Source organism: Lucilia cuprina, chromosome 3 (genome assembly GCF_022045245.1).
Source record: "Lucilia cuprina isolate Lc7/37 chromosome 3, ASM2204524v1, whole genome shotgun sequence".
NCBI classification, from domain to species: Eukaryota; Metazoa; Arthropoda; class Insecta; order Diptera; family Calliphoridae; genus Lucilia; species Lucilia cuprina.
The window spans coordinates 60469713-60487078 of record NC_060951.1 but is presented as its reverse complement, the minus strand read 5'-3'; the positions used below and the strand labels follow the sequence as shown (position 1 = coordinate 60487078).

At 33.0% G+C, this 17366-nt stretch overlaps 2 protein-coding genes across 2 annotated transcripts; one reads left to right on the top strand and one right to left on the bottom strand.

Annotated features, from left to right (window-relative positions):
* Positions 1-279: 279 nt before the first annotated feature.
* On the bottom strand, positions 280-13886 carry LOC111676012 (poly(A) RNA polymerase gld-2 homolog B-like). Its single transcript, XM_046945345.1, has 11 exons — positions 13398-13886; positions 9961-11790; positions 9234-9819; positions 6666-9057; positions 5974-6583; positions 5704-5875; positions 3355-3498; positions 3086-3276; positions 2747-2868; positions 2565-2680; positions 280-1106 (listed from the first exon to the last, which is right to left on the bottom strand). The coding sequence occupies exons 2-11, from the start codon at positions 11269-11271 to the stop codon at positions 409-411; spliced, it is 6342 nt and encodes a 2113-aa protein (XP_046801301.1). The 5' UTR covers positions 11272-11790; positions 13398-13886; the 3' UTR covers positions 280-408.
* A 688-nt stretch (positions 13887-14574) lies between these two features.
* On the top strand, positions 14575-16576 carry LOC111676005 (28S ribosomal protein S30, mitochondrial). The gene is made up of 3 exons (XM_023436887.2): positions 14575-15157; positions 15219-15658; positions 15717-16576. Exons 1-3 carry the CDS (start codon positions 14688-14690, stop codon positions 16496-16498), a joined length of 1692 nt encoding a protein of 563 aa, XP_023292655.2. The 5' UTR covers positions 14575-14687; the 3' UTR covers positions 16499-16576.
* Positions 16577-17366: the final 790 nt, after the last annotated feature.

Below are 17366 nucleotides of genomic sequence, written 5' to 3'. Positions count from 1 at the left end.
CTTTGTTTTTTTTTCTGTAGTAATTCAGTTAATTTTAGTTTTCAACACTTACAATTAATGTTAATATTTTAAAAGACTAGATTCAAGTATTCAAAGAAAACGAAAAAAATAAATAATAATAGTTCAACATTAACCGAGAATAGTTTGTTTTTTTTTGGCAATTATTTTCATAGAAAAAAAATATAATAATAATTGTATGTAATAATTAAGGATATTAATATGAATGTTGTAATAAATAAATAATAAAGGAATATGACTGAATATTTAAAATTAACTTACATTAAATGTTGATGACTATTTATAGTCATATTAATGATGTTTATGCTGCTGTTGTGATTGTTACAGTTGCATATGAGGGAATTATTATATATATTGTAAAGAAAGCACAAAACAGACTATATGCCTTACTCAGGATTTTATGGGAGTGGCAGTTTTGTTGTTAGTATTTCTATTAACATTTTTTGTACTAGTTTTAATACAAGTCAATGATGTAGATGTAGACGAAGATGCAGGAGACGACATTGGTGGTTTTGGGTTATGTGACAGTGTGGCGGGAAAATCTTTTTCATTATAGATCTTATTTTGACGTGGTGTTAAAGTACGATTTAAATCCTTACGTTTTGACATTTTTTGCCTGATTGTATTGCTATTAGTGGCACTTAGACTATTGTCAATCTCCTCGTTGTCATCATCAATGATATCTATTACACCCTGCTCATTCTCCTCATCTTCCATAGATGAATTATTATTTTCTTCATAGTTTTCGGCAGCAGCTGCATCACTATTAGGTGTTGTATGTCCAAAATTATTTATTATTGAATTTGTATTTACATACTGCTCTAGATTGGTTTTGGAATCAGTATCAATTTCCGTCTCAATTTCACTAAATGTTGTGGTAGTAGTGTTTGTTGTACTAGCATTTGTATGACCTACAACACTGGCTGCTAACGATGAGCAGGGAGATGGTATGATAATTGGTGAAAATACTGAATTTAAATCTAGTGTCTCCTGTAGTATACGCCATGATGCCACAAATACTGCCTTAACGCGTTCAAATGTTTCATAATCGTATACAGAACGTGCTGTATTTGTTAAATCAAAGGGTTCTAAAATGAATAAAAAATAAATAACTATAGACTAGACTATAGCCTAGACTATAGACTAGACTATAGACTAGACTATAGACTAGACTATAGACTAGACTATAGACTAGACTATAGACTAGACTATAGAGTAGACTATAGACTAGACTATAGACTAGACTATAGACTAGACTATAGACTAGACTATAGACTAGACTATAGACTAGACTATAGACTAGACTATAGACTAGACTATAGCCTAGACTATAGACTAGACTATAGACTAGAATATAGACTAGACTATAGACTAGACTAGACTATAGACTAGACTATAGACTAGACTATAGACTAGATTATAGACTAGACTATAGACTAGACTATAGACTAGACTATAGACTAGACTATAGACTAGACTATAGACTAGACTATAGACTAGACTATAGACTAGACTATAGACTAGACTATAGACTAGACTATAGACTAGACTATAGACTAGACTATAGACTAGACTATAGACTAGACTATAGACTAGACTATAGACTAGACTATAGACTAGACTATAGACTAGACTATAGACTAGACTATAGACTAGACTATAGACTAGACTATAGACTAGACTATAGACTAGACTATAGACTAGACTATAGACTAGACTATAGACTAGACTAGACTATAGACTATAGACTAGACTATAGACTAAACTAAAGACTAGACTATAGACTAGACTATAGACTAGACTATAAACTAGACTATAGACTATAGACTAGACTATAAACTAGACTATAGACTAGACTATAGACTAGACTATAGACTAGACTATAGACTAGACTATAGACTAGACTATAGACTAGACTATAGACTAGACTATAGACTAGACTATAGACTAGACTATAGACTAGACTATAGTCTAGACTATAGACTAGACTATAGACTAGACTATAGACTAGACTATAGAATAGACTATAGACTACACTATAGACTAGACTATAGACTAGACTATAGACTAGACTATAGACTAGACTATAGACTAGACTAGACTATAGACTAGACTAGACTATAGACTAGACTAGACTAGACTAGACTATAGACTAGACTAGACTATAGACTAGACTAGACTATAGACTATAGACTATAGACTATAGACTATAGACTATAGACTATAGACTAGACTATAGACTAGACTATAGACTAGACTATAGACTAGACTATAGACTAGACTATAGACTAGACTAGACTAGACTATAGAATAAACTATAGACCAGACTATAGACTAGACTATAAACTAGACTATAGACAATAGACTAGACCATAGACTAGACTATAGACCAGATTATAGACCAGACTATAGACAGTAGACTAGACTATAGTATTGATATAAGACAAGGACGTAGACATGACTATATACTAGGTTATAGTCTATAGACTATAGTACATATATGAATGTTTCTTTTCAAAATATTTGTATATGAATTTATTACTTACCCTCAATGCATAATTCTTTCCATTGATGTATATCATTTTTAATAGATTTTGCTGTACGACACAAATTTATTGGCAAAAGTCCTCCAGTGCGCACAGAAATAGCAAATTGTGAATAGCTGTTGGGAGACAAAATTAAAAGTATAGTAATATAAACTAATTTTGTTTTTTTAATTAAAACTTACTCGAAACAGCTGTAGTATTCTAGAAAATTTAAAAATAATTCTCCTATAGTTTGAGTGTTTTTGCTCTCATAAGGTCCCATAGTCTCATTCATGTCCACATAACCGAAATCATTTGAACGTAACTAAAATAAAAATTATTTTATAGTTTCACAACTGTTGCGGAAAAGCGTAATAATTGTTTAGAAGGTTCTATAATTGTGATCTTAAGAAATAGTTTTTTTTTTGAGAATAAATTAAACTTACTAGGAAAAGTTCTAAGACACGTGCTTTTTTCAGAGTTTTTTTATTAATTTTTTGTAGCAAATTAATTCTTATAAATAGTTTATTTCATCAACTTACCAGTGGAAATTTATCGGGAAATATATCATGTAAACAAGGTAATACTGGTGGATTCACAGCGTATTGTAGGAAATGTATAACCATTAACACTAAGGAATAACTAGATATTGTCATATTTTTAGCATTGTTTATATTATGATATTGAGCCCATAATTTTGTAACTAAAACCAAAGGACGTAAACGCCAATCAACTAAATCGTTTAATAAAAAAGAACACAAATAAATATATTTAAAAAGAATTTTATGTTAAAAAATTTAAATTTACTTACGTTGTGAGTAACAATATAAAAGATGAGTATTTTTAATACCAACACAATTATTAAAATTGAGATCAACTTCTAACTGATGTATGCGATCACGAAAACGTAAAATTGGTACTTTTGCTTCAATTAAATTGAAATTTTCAAATTCACCTAAAATTCAAAAAATAACACAAGTTTTTAATGGGAATTTGTAATGATCAGGTAAAATGCTAAATAAAGACTGAACTATGGTAAAGCAGCTGGTGTTAAGATATTTAAAATTATTATCTTCCAGGTAGGAGAAATTAATGAATGTATTCATTGAAAAAAAGAAAGTAACAGAAAATATTCACAAATAAGGGTTTTTCGTACTGGGTTTAAGATTAAATAATAACTAGGGGTTGTTGCTTAAATTGAATTTTATTTTTCTCTGCAATTTTATTTAGTCTACACTTTTTAGAATTCTACCACATGTTAAATACATATGTATATATGTATGCGTGTGTATATCGAAGCAAACTAAATTCTAGTGATGTAACACGTGTAAGTAACCATATTTATTTAAGTAAAGTAATCAGTAGTTACAAAATGTACGTACTTATATAAATAAGTAAAAAATATGTCGTTAGTTTTTTGTTTCTACTCTAAATTTTTCAAAAGTGTTGTTACGCCCTTTTGCATTTCAGGTAACGATATATTTGCCCTAATTTGTAACATTTAATGTTCTGCTAAACACATAAGTACCAAATACTCGAACAATAAGTAATCAGGACTTATGATATGTTTTATTTATATAAATAGTCGAACTTGTTGTAAAGTGTGTCAATAACTAAATGTCAACATCAGCTGACTACAATCAAACAAAATTTCATCATATGATAATAATTTCTATAAAAACATTCGATTTTAAATTGCTAGGAAAGATTTTATTTATCCCTATTCTATAGAGATTTTCTCCTTTCGATATATGTATATTTGATATACTGCATTTCGATTTAAAGCTTTTTATCTTAAGATTCAGATTCGATCGTTACGTAACTGATGGCAGGAAAGTAGTCAAAAAGCTGAATTTTTCAAATTGTACAAACGTTCTAAATAACTTAACTAATTCTAGGCTATCTTTAGATCACGAGTGCAAGTTTAAGAGACAAAAGTTATTGACTTTGCAACAGTTTTAGATTCATTTAATTTCGAGTAATTTTATTTCTCATTTTACATATCAAGTATTTGTTTGGTTTTATAGAACTTATTGATTGCAAGTTTTGAGTTTTTAATCTTAATTTCTTTGATATATTCCGAACGAATTGCGCATCATATGCAGCTAAGGGCGAGTTTTTCTGATAAAGATAATCTTCATTCTTTGGTTAAACCTGGCTTAATATATGTTTCGTGTTTTTCAGTTATCTGTAAAGTTACTTATTATCTTAGTTTAACTGAGTGTAATTGGCCAATTAAACTAAAGTTATAAGTGAGAAAACACAATTAACGAAAACAATAAAACAATAATTTCGGAAGAACAAAAACATAGTATTTAAAGTAAATTGCAATTTTCTGATTTGTTTTGTTTTATTAATTATTGTTCTAAATGTTTATTTAACATTTTTCCAAAATTTTCCATTTTACAAAAGTATTGTTTGCAAAAAAACAGCTGTTTATTGTTTATGTTTTTGAGTGAAAACTTGGCAATACTAACAAAGTTAACTGAGCTTAAATCTAAAACTGAAAAACACAATTATCGGTTAAAGTCCGCCTTAATTTGTTCCGAGTTTTATCTAACAGCAAGTTAATCCTAGTTTAACTGATGAGTAAGAAACCTGCCCTAAGTGATACATTTTTGAAAAGGTCGCTAACTAGGCTATATTCGGTATTTGTCGTCCAAATACATTCCTTGTTTAAACAAGTTTAATATGTATGTATATGTTTTGTGTTCTTCAGTAAACAGTAACGTTACTTATTAACTTAGTTTAACTGAGTGTTATTAGCCAATTAAACTTAAGTTATAAGTGAGAAAACACAATTAACAAATACAACAAAACAATGATTTTTGTTTTATTTTTTATTGCTTTAAATGTTTATTTAATATTTTTCCAAAATTTTTTATTTCACAAAAGAATTATTTGCAAAAAAACAGCTGTTCATTGTTTATGTGTTTGAGTGAAAAGTTGGCAATACTAACAAAGTTAACTGAACTTAAATACAAAACTGAAAAACACAATCATCGGTTAAAGTCCGCTTAAATTTGTTCCGAGTTTAATCTAACAGCAAGTTAAGCCTAGTTTAACTGAGTAGCACGAAAACCGCCCTAAATGTAACTTGTTTTTTTTATAACATATTACTAACTCGTAATTTGTTATTCTTCAATTGTTTTAAACTTACCAGATTTACTAAGGCAATCACGTAATACAGTTAAATTAAATAGAGCCTCCATGCGGGGATCAATACTGGAAGCACTGCGAGAAACTAAACACATATCAACATCAGATGAATCTGAGCCAAAGCCGGAAATAGTGGAGCCAACCAAATAAAGGCCATAACGTGGATAAGCATTCTAAAGCGAAAAGAAATACAAATTTCATTTTTAAGTTTTTAAAAAGGTTAACTTTCATGAACCATAATGATAAAGTTTTAAGTCTTCTCTCATCTTACCTTAATAAACAGATACAAATAACGCCACAAACGCATTTTTTGCTTAAAAGTTTCCTCAGTTTGTTGAGAGTTGATAAACTTTTTCCAAATACCCTGTGAAAGATTATCCCATTTGGAATTATTTAATAAAGTGGCTGGTGCTTCTTTAGCTTCGACAAGATGAGCCCGTGCCAAAAAACGATCGGGCGGGGTGTGTGTAAAGAAGTCATGCACTGATGAACTAATCGATGAACTACTTAAGGCACGCATATGATGAGTTTGAGGATTATTATAGAGTAGATTGTGTGGTGGCAGTGGAGGTGGTAATGGTTGTTGTTGCTGTGAATAGAAATGTTGTGTGGGTGGAGGTGGTGGCAACTGAGGGCCACCAGCGGTTATACCACCACTAACCGTTGAATTTAGTGTATTTTGTGGCAGTGGAACTTGATTGTTGCGGCCGTTGTTGTTGTTATTAGTATTAATTACACCTCCTCCTCCACCACCACGAGCTCGTACAGCACTGGTTAATGTAGATGCTGATGAACTTGACAATGAGGAGGTCGAAGATGAAGAGGATTGATATGTTTGTTGTGCTATCAAACGCTGTTGTTGTGTCAATAACTGCGACGAGCTGTATGGTAAATTTACGAGGAAAAAAATAACAATAATGCAATGAGCAATATTTAGTTAATGATGATGTTTTTAAAACTTACCCCCTTTTATAGTTGTGTCCTCCATTTGTAGAATTAACACTTATGCCACTTGCTCCACTAACGGAAGAAGAATTTGAGCCGGTCATCAACATCGTTGAATCGGAGTTGGAATTGTTACCAATGATTATGTTACTAAACTGTTCATTTAAGCATGAAGTACAGGGTGAGGGCGACGAATTGCCGCTGGTTATGCAACAGTTATGATGTAGTTGTGTCTGTGTTTGAGGTTGTTGCAATTCATCGATTGGCAAACGAGGTGAAATCGAAGCTGATGAAGAACCACATGATGATGAGGACGATGCTGTTGCAGGCATCAAGGCCACTTGTGACGAGGACGTCTGTTGATATGGGAATTGATTGTTGTGGTGTGAAGGACTCCAGTAACCACTGCTGGTATTAGAACGACTGGCAACAGCTGTTAAAGCAGACGCAATATTAAGGTGATCGGCTGAAGTTTGGCCAGCAGCCGCGGCATTAAAATAAAACTGTTGATGTGCCAGCTGATGATGCTGTTGGTAATCATCTTCTGTATAGCTGCTGGGAGACTTTGTAGGTATATTTAAAAGTGATATAACACCGCTGCCATTGTTACCATAAATTTGCGGTAACTGGGAAGTTTCATTGCTCGATTTGTAAGTGTGTTGTTGGGCCAGCTGTTGTGTCACATGTAGATTGGGAAAGGCGTGAGCAGTGGCGCTGCTATAGTTATAATCCAAAGGACTGTGTAGAGGAGTAGTTGGGCCACAGGTGGCAGGTGTTGAAGGTTGACTACAATTCTGCTGCTGCAAAGGCAATGAAGTAGCAGAGGCAGACGATGACGAAGATGATGAGGACATGGACGACTTTATGGATTTCAGGGAGTGATATTTATGTTGTGCAGAAGAATGTGTGGAAGAGGTATCTGAATCATAATCATTGCCAGCAATGATTCCTGAAGTCGATGAAGACGTGGCCGCAGCTGCTGCGGCTGCCGTAGTAGCTTCATCCAATTGGGAACAGCATATTATATTATGAGGCGGAGGTGGTGCTTGTTGAGTATTTAAAGAAGTGCTGGCCGTGTTTGTGGATGGTGTGGGGGAAGGCGATGGCGAGGGCATAGTCAACGTTAAGGGTGCCAGCAACTTTTTATTTATAAAGTTTTGTTGCTGTTGTTGCTGCTGCTGAAACTGATGAAATTGTTGCTGTTGTTGTACAGCCATCTGTTGTTGGGCATTAGCGTAGCGTGGATACTGCAAATGACTGGCATTGAAATTCATCAACATGGCTACTGGTCCCGGACTATTGTCCAGGGGTTTGGGACTGTGCGTATTTGTTGCTGACAAGGGCGTAGGTGGCAGGGATTGTGGTGCTGGACTACAGCCCCTAGAAGTGCTACCACCGACAGAGCCATCTGTACTCACATAAGTCAAGTTGTAATAGTTTTGATGTTGCAACAAGTTGGGTGAATTCATCATAGAATGTTGATGATGATGATGGCCATGGTGATTGTGATGATGATGACCATGATGGTTGTGGTGATGTCCACGATGATTGCCACGTTGATTGCCAACACCCAATGTTTTGGAGGGCAAAGTCTCAATGGCTAAATTTAAATTTGACGAACTATTGCTGGTTTCCTGAGCTGTTGATGTCGCTACCTGACGACTGGAAGTATTTGAAGAATTCGATGAAATCGATTTGGAAGACGAAGACGAACAAGTTGATGTAGTGCTTGAAGCATATGAAGATTTTTTATTCGTTTGTGTGGTATTTAGTGAATTCGTGTAGTTGCTCATGTTATTCTGTAAAGGATTCTGTCGTGATTGCTGTTGAGGTATAGAATTATTTTTAACCACTCCACTGCCACCTTCAGTGGTGGCTGCATTATGATAATTTGTATAAGCATATCCAGCATTTCTCTGACCACCACCATTTGTTACGAATCTGGCTAATTCACCTACATATCCTCCACCACCTCCATAACTTGTATGTTGTAAACTTGACGTTTGCTGTTGATATGGTGTAGGATAATAGTTATGATAACGAGCATGTGTTGGCGGCTGTTGTGTATAATGCTGTTGATCAGTATAATTACTAACATTTCTTGAATTTGAGGAAGTGCCTCCACCTCCACTATTACTACCAGTACTAGTACTACTACTATTATTTGACAGTAGATTGTCTCCTCCTAGTAAATCTTTTTGTAAAAACGAAGCAATCGTCAATTGGGAGGGCTGATGATGATGATAATGTTGTTGCTGTTGTTGGTTGCTACTACCACCACTGTTATTATTTGTGCCGCCGTACATATAACGTGGTTGTCGTTGATTTGTTGTTGTCATACCCGCATAGGGATAACTACTATGGACGGGAGAATTAGTGGATGACTGATTGCCATAGGCATTTGTTGATCCTTGAATATAATTTAAAAAATTTAAGTTTTTTTTTAATAAGCAGATCATAAAAACTCTTTAAACACTTTCAAAAAAAGTCAGACTTTTAGTGAAAAATTTAATTTTTTGTGAAAATTTTTGTGGAAATTCGAAGTTTTTTCGAGAATGGGTAAAATTAATGTTTTGAAATACTTACCTTGTACACCTGCTGATGAACGTAAGGCCACACCTGTCATCTTCACACCAACAGAATGTAAAAAATCTAAAGTATAGGAATTTGGTGATGATGGCACTGAAGTTGTTGCTGATGTTGACGACGAGGAAGTCGTTGTTGTACCTAAACTATTTCCACTTTCCACTGCAGTTATTTTATTTGTATCGCTATTACTACTATTGCCACTACTATTCGTAGTAAGTGACTTTAACATTTGCTTAGATTCATTAAATTTTTCCAAATTATCCTGCGGCTGTTGTTTTGGAGATGCTGTTGAAGTTTTGGATGTGTTTAATGAGGTATTATTTTTATTTGAAACTGTAGATTTAGTAGTTGATGATGAGCCATTTGTTCCAGTTAGGGAAGTGGTCATTGCTAGTTTTTCTGCAGTTTGTACCTGATGTTTTGAAATTTGTTTTTGTTGATTGATATTATTGTTGTTGCTGTTAGCAGCTACAGTTGATGAATATTTTTGTATATTAGAGTTACTATTGTTGCTGCTTATTTTACCCGAAGATTGTCTACTACTGATGGTATTGGTTAATAGACTTTTATCGGATACATGAGTCTAAAATGAAAAAAAAATTCAAGTTTTGAAAATATAATTAATATTTATAATGTTATTCCCAATTTGCTAAGCTTAAGCTTTTTTATGAAATTCAACTAATACAACAGTTAATTTTATAAAAAATATTATCAAACATCGTACCTTTTCTTTCGATAACTTGGGCGATTGTGTAGTGCTACTCCCCGTTGAATAGCCGGATGATGATAAACTACCACAATTTATACCGGTGGTAACACCAGTGCCACCACCTCCACTACTAGTATTTGAATTTTTCCAAAATGTTTTCTTTTTAGAAGCTGAAGATGTCAACGACGCTGATGACGTTTGTGTACTGGTAGCAGAAGAAGGTGTTGTTGTAGACGATGAAGTTGATGTAGATCTGGAGAGACTTTGATTTGAATTGCATTTACTTGCTACGGCAGCTGCAACAGCGCTGGCAACAAATTCCTGCAAGTTTGTGGAAGTATTCGATGTTGTTTTGAAATTTGTTGAAGTTGTTGGCTGTTGCTGGGGCAATTTAGTGAAATTCGTCCAACAACTAATACAAGCTGACGTTGAAGTTGTTGCTGTTTGTGAAGCTGATTTTGAAGTTGAACTTAAAGTGTTCTTTAAATGGTTATCGTAGCATATGGTGTGCAACTGCTGGGATTGGCGATGATAATCACCTGTTGCTGCGGGCAGTGATGAGGCTGTTGAAGAAGATGATGTAGATGAACAAGTTGATAAAGATAATTTATCACAATTGGATTGTTGTAATAAGCAAGTGCAGGTTTCCAAAGGATTTGTAGAGTAATTTATTAAATTATTGCTAGTGTTGTGGGTGAGATTACGTTGTGGCTGCTGTGTTTGCTGTTGCTGTTGTTGTTGTAGGTGTAAATCAATATTTGAAAAGTTTTGATTTTTAACTAAATTACTATTATTGTTGGTAATTGTGGTGGTGGTTGCTGTATTGGAGTTTATAGTTTGTTGCATGGCCGTTATATACTGTTGTTGTTGATAGTGTTGCTGCTGCTGTTGGTGATGTTGTTGTTGATAATACTTTTTACGATTTAAAGAAGAGGTGCTATTGTTGTTATTACTGTTGTTATTATAATGTTTTTTCAATTTATTACCACCACCACTTCCACCTCCTCCACTACTATTGTTGCTGTTATGATGGTATTTCTGTGTTTGCTGTTGCTGCTGTGTTATATGTTGTTGCATTTTATTATTGTTACCATGTACGAATTTCGTTTTACTATTATGTTTTTGCTCTCTTTTATTAGTTTTATGTTGTGAACCTGCGCTACCTCCACTATTATTACCACCCATACTGCCACTACCACTCATATTTCCCTCATTTGTATTATTATTTAATTCTTTAAGTGTGGCCTGTGCTCCTCCGCCACCTTGAGCATTGGGTGAGCTATTGTTTGTGTTTAGTGTTAAAATTTTCATATTGCTAGCAAACATAATATATATTTTTTTATTTTTTTTATAGGTTGCGATTTTTTCCTAATTTAAAAATCTTTTTCCCATAAAGTTTGATTGAAAATTATTTTTTTTTATTTTTTTGTTTTTTTTTTTCTTATAGTAAAATGTTTGTAATAATTTAATTTTATTTTTTAGCCGTACTTCTAGGTGTGTTTATAAAATTGCCCGAGTCTCAGCTATTTAGTTTGTAAATAAATTATATATTTTTTTGGTTTTAAAATGTTGAATTTCTTTCTTATCTTTACTAAAATACCAATCTAATTGGTTGCATTATTGTAAAGTATTCATTATAATTTTGAGAGCTTTGGTTTCATGTAGCTTTTTGCCAAGTAGAAATATATTTCTTTCATTTTATTTTACCTTTTAAAGGAGATTCTGTTTGAGGTCTAATAATTCTTAAATCCTTTTATTTTATTTTTTATTTCATTTAAAATTTTAATGCCATTTTGTATCGTTTCAATTCATTTCATATGACCATATATTTCTTACGAACGACAACTGTAATGAAGAAATAGAAAAGATAAATATATAAAGAGTTACAAACTGTAGGGAATAAATGTTGATTATTTATTTAAAAATTAGTAAAAAGTTGGCCGATTTCTGTATTGAATAGTATGGCACCATAGTTGTTAAAAATGCAATTTCATTATAATTATGAGCCCCAAAGCCTTATTCCTGGATACTGTTCTATGACGGATAACATAGTTCACCCTGAACTGATTGGTGGGTGTATGAAATATATTTCTAGGCGTTAAAAACCATCCAGCAGTTGGACGAGACAATCCCGAACTGACCACTTATCCTACCACTTGTGGTGGCCCCTAGCCACCTGACTAACCAGGTAACCTACCATTTTAACATGGGCTTGTCCTACAAAGAAGTCAATCGTCACTCTACACCTTACAAAGAGGCAGTAAAGAGACGATTGCCTCCGCTCCCGCTTACAAAGAGGACACTAAAGTGACGACTGTCTTCATTCTCGATTACAAAGAGTTTATTTGTGACGAAAGATCAAAAACATACGAATTTGAGTCAGCCAGGTGGTAAGATATTAAAGGAACTAAAATTTAAAAATTTCAAGTGCCTACTCTCTAGAATACTATGGGACAATAATGTGACGATTGACCTGAAAGATATAAATTTGAGTCAACGAGATGGTGGCATATTAGTAGAAAGTAATAATAATTTCTACAAATGATGGGTAAAATAACTACTTTCGGAAGTACAAAAAAAAACAACTTTTAAGAGTATAATCTCTAGGTTACTTGAGGACAGTAAAGAAACGGCTGTCACCGCTCCCGCTTACAAAGGGGACACTAAAGTGACGACTGTCTTCATTCTCGATTACAAAGGGTACATTCGTGACGAATGACCCAAAACATACGAATTACGATCATCCAGGTGGTTAACTATTAGTGGAAATTACTGTCTTTTTCGTATGCATTGACTCTTTGTCGAAGCATTAACGCACAATACATTCCCCACTATAGTGGTATGAGAAGTTACACAAATATTGAGAAAATCTTATTGTTTATTGAGTTTTGATCTCTAATTCTTATTAGAAATAATGACTTCTAATCAGATTTTAAGTTTTTAAACTCCGCAATATAGATTCGTTAAATATATAGGAAATATTGTTTAAACAATCATTGAATTGGGAAAAAAATCAATGTATTTTTTTCTTAAAAAAAATAATTTTCATTGTCATAAAAAAATATGTATTAAAAAAATCTAAAAATGAATTTAAAACAACGGTACTTTCCCCATATAGAATACTTTTTCAAAAAATGCAAAATAAAAAACAAACAAAAATAATAAATATGATACTTGATAAACAACAGACAAGGGAGAGGGAAAGACTGCAGCCTTCTAATTGTTGTTATTGTAAAATCAACTTGCAAAAGCCAAAGACAAATAACGGCACTATTTCTTATGAGAAAAAGAGGAGAAAAAACAACAACAATTAAACTGCATCACAACATTTAGCGCCATATTACATTTTTTTGGTTGTCTATTAATTTTTTTAGCATGTATATAAATATATGTACTAAAAGTATGTAGATATGTATGATTGTTTATATGTATGTAGAAATTTTAATACAAACCTCGTGGTTTACTTAATTTTTTTTTCTGATAACTTTTACACCAACATAAAAAATCTCCAGATTTATTTGATATTTTTCTTAATGGCAATTTCTCTCTATCGTCTTCTAGTGTTTTTACAAGGATTTATTAGAATTAAAATAAATAACGCGCCTTTTTTCTAGATGGCTTCTCTTTTTTTCCCGCGACACCAAATATTAAAAACGAAATTTAAAGGAAAAAATTAGAAACTTCAGTTTTTTTCTTTTTTCTTGCCGTTTCAACTTGTCTCTGTATTTTTTTTGATTAATTTCTTTTTAATAGAAAACCTTCATTTTTTCAAATAAATTTTATAAAATGTTGATTGCTTTTATTTGCTCTCTATTTTTTATCAAATCGCGTTTATTTACTGGGATGGCAAATAAATTTATGTAGCAAATTAATAATAAGAAAAATTGAATAAAAATTATTTACGTCCTGCCCAGAGCACTGTGCCGACAAATATTAACGACGTAAGCGGCAGACACTAAAACAGTTGGCTGCGGCTTAAACTTTATTGTAAGACGGCTAATTCATTTTACGAAGTTGAATTTTAAAGAATTAACCATTCTTCAAACTCAATCGATTTGATTTAATTCCTAAAACTAATTCTTAGAGTTTTAGACGAAGTTGAATTAATTCTCTAAGAAATTAATTCCTATAGAATGTTAATTTCATTCTGAATGAATTTAGTTTGTAAGCTTAATTTACTTAATTTTCATCCTAATGTATATATGTACGTCAATTTTGAAGAAATACACTTAGGTCGCTATCGGACCTGTTGTGCGCTTGTTAATCAGGTGGAAATCGAACCCTACGGCTTAACAGAGTATAACACTAACTACTAACTCAACGGAGGCCACCTATTCCAAGTATTCAGTTAATGAGTGAGATTTTGAAAGTCGTGATTGTATACTAGAGTAGGAAATTTTTAATAGACACTCGTTTTAAAGAAAACCATACACCTTCGTGAGAATTTTTAAATTTTCAGGTCCAAGGAAATTTTAGGATATTCATATATATAAATATGTTGAGAATCGGTAAAATTGATAAAATTTCATAGGAGCACTTTGTGGAAGTGTAAAAACGGCTTGTGTGTAGACATTCTAAAGTGAATGTTGATAAAATGACAGTTCTTCTTCTTGCTGCAGACACAGCTGTTATTTCATAACCTTTTTTTAACGAAACGATATTTTACGTGCGGTATTTTTTCTTTTTCTATGCAGAAAATTTAAATAAAATTATTAATTAAAACATCAAAACAACTCCTTAAAATGCTGTTAATGCGTCGTGCCGAATCTTTAACAGCACGATGTGCTTCAGTGTGTCGTAACTACATTGCCACACCAAAAAATTCCCAGGCAGCTGGTGCTGCTCCCCAAATGGCAGTAACAGAAAATGATGAATATTTCGAAGTAGCACAATATCCCGAAATCAAGGATCCCTCGTTTAGTGCTCGCAAAGAACGTGAAGCTTTATCATTTCAAGAGCAAGTGCAAAAAGCTGCAACAGTGGAAGAGAAAATGATAAAAATCAATATGCCTCGCTACTATGGCTATAAAGTAGTGCAGTTGCACGATGAACGTTTGCCCTATAATTGTTTGCCAGCCATACAACACTACACAAGGACATTATACGAAAACATGCCCAGCGAGTTGAAGACAGATGAGAAATTAAACTCATACGTAGAAACTCTTAAGGGAGATGTTCAGGAGGCTTTGGAAGTGGCTCATGATTATTTTAAGTAAATATTATTAATAAAAAGATGTATGATCAGATTTATTATATTTCTTTTTTATTTTCAGTCAAAAATACCCTGATGCTTCTGACTTGGAACCCAAGGAACGGGAGCGTATCTTGACTCAAGTCATTGTGGAGCAAATCAATCGTGCTTTAATTAACGGTCTATCGGCCGATTACCAACACTTGCAGGAAGCTGAAATCGATTATAATCCCAGACATGAAGCTTTTTGGTCTGTGGGTGGCATACAGGCCCCCAAAAATGTTGTTAAGTCCAAAGAAGGTCATGAGTGGCAAAAGCATTTAGCCAAAGAACCCGTCGATCGTTTAATGCAGTATAAAAGTGAACCTATGCTGGCCCTCAGGCATCGTTTGCAGTTGTCCAGCTGGAAGACAGAAGAAGAAAGTAATAACATTGAACTGGCTAATAAAGTACCACGCTTAGAATTTGATCCCAGAAGTTTAGGCTTTACCACTGGCTACCAACATGGCACCAATATTGCCGGTAAATGAATATATAAAACTTAAAAAACTTAAAAATTAACAAACTACTCTTCATATAGGTCACTGGCCCAGCAATATGGCTGGTTTTGGTTTACTTTCCTATCAATCGCGTGCCGGTTTTCATATACGACCACAGAGTTCTGCTACTGATGACCATAATGAAGCTCTACATGCTCATGCCATACAATCTAGTTTTGCTTGGCTGCTGGCTCTAGCCAATTATAAAGGGTTTAATACATTCTCCGAACTTACTTACCCCCTTAACACTCAAACTATTATAACTGATGGCAAAACTTGGTCATTCTACGAATACCAATTGAATACTTTGCTAATGAACGGTCGTCAAATCAATGAAAATCCTCGTGTCAATTATTGTCGTGGTACACCAGAATTGGCGCTCTATCAGGAAATTGATGAAAATGGCAAAATTGTCGGCTTTAATGATGAAGTTTTAAAATATTTAATCACTTACTATACAAATGCACCCAATGTACAACGTTCGGCGGAGGAATTGCAACCATTTTTGGATTCAAAATATAAACGCATTGTCGACTATGAAGATGACGAAAAACGTGAATTTTTAGAAAAAACCTTCAAACATTTGGTCTCTAATCGTCCTCGCCATTTGGCCTTACCGGAAATATACTTGTGGGAGAAATTGTATAAAATTGATAATAATACACGTCCTTTGGAAGCTAAACGTCGTTACTTTGAACTATTCTATAATCCCTGGAAACGTACATTAGATCAACATCAAAAGGAGTATATATCACGCAAGGTGCGACCCGAAGGACCTAAGAGTAAAAAGAAGTGGAAGAATACCTATTATCCACAGGAATAGTTTTAATACATATTAATAAATAATTTGTTGGAATATTTTCTTAGAAAATAATAAAGAAAGAAAACTATTAAGAAAAATTAAAACAAACATGTGATTTTCGTTAATATATACTGTGGAAAAGAAACTTCCAAATGAAAACATTTTTGGAAAACAATTTTTTTCTATAGAAAAAATGCAAATAGTATCTTGCAAGGTACATTTAATAGAGAACACTTCTTTTTAAGAAAACTGTAATCGCTAGACATTTTTCTATAGAGAACTATCTTTACAGGACACTTTTCTATAGAAAACTGTATTCGAATTAAACTTTTATATAGAATGACAGTTTTCTATATAAAATGGTTTGACAAGACACTTTTCTAATGTGCTTTGTTTTTGCAAGACATTTTCTATAGAAAACTGTCATACCAATACTCTTCTATAGAAAGTTAACCTCCCAAAGCAATTTTCGCAAGATATTTTTTTTGAGAACACTATAGAAAACTTTTCACAAAACACTATTCTATAGAATGGCAGTTTTCTATATAGAAATATATTCGCAAGTGTCTTGGCAGGACACTGTTTTACAGAAAACTTTCTTGGCAGGACACTTTTCTGCAGAAAACTGTATTGGCTAACATTATTCCATGCAATGACAGTTTTCTATAATAAATGACTTTGAGCCCCGTTAACTCCACTTCTGGTTATCGTTTAACAGAAAGTTATTCTGCCGATTAAAATATTTTTTGTATGAAAACTGTCAATTTAACCTTAAGATAAAGAATAACTAGACATTGTGTAATTGGGGGTAAAATACACTTTTATTGAATGGCAGTTTTCTATAAAGAAGTAATTCAATAAAAATGTAAAAATGTTTTCGGCACTTCCC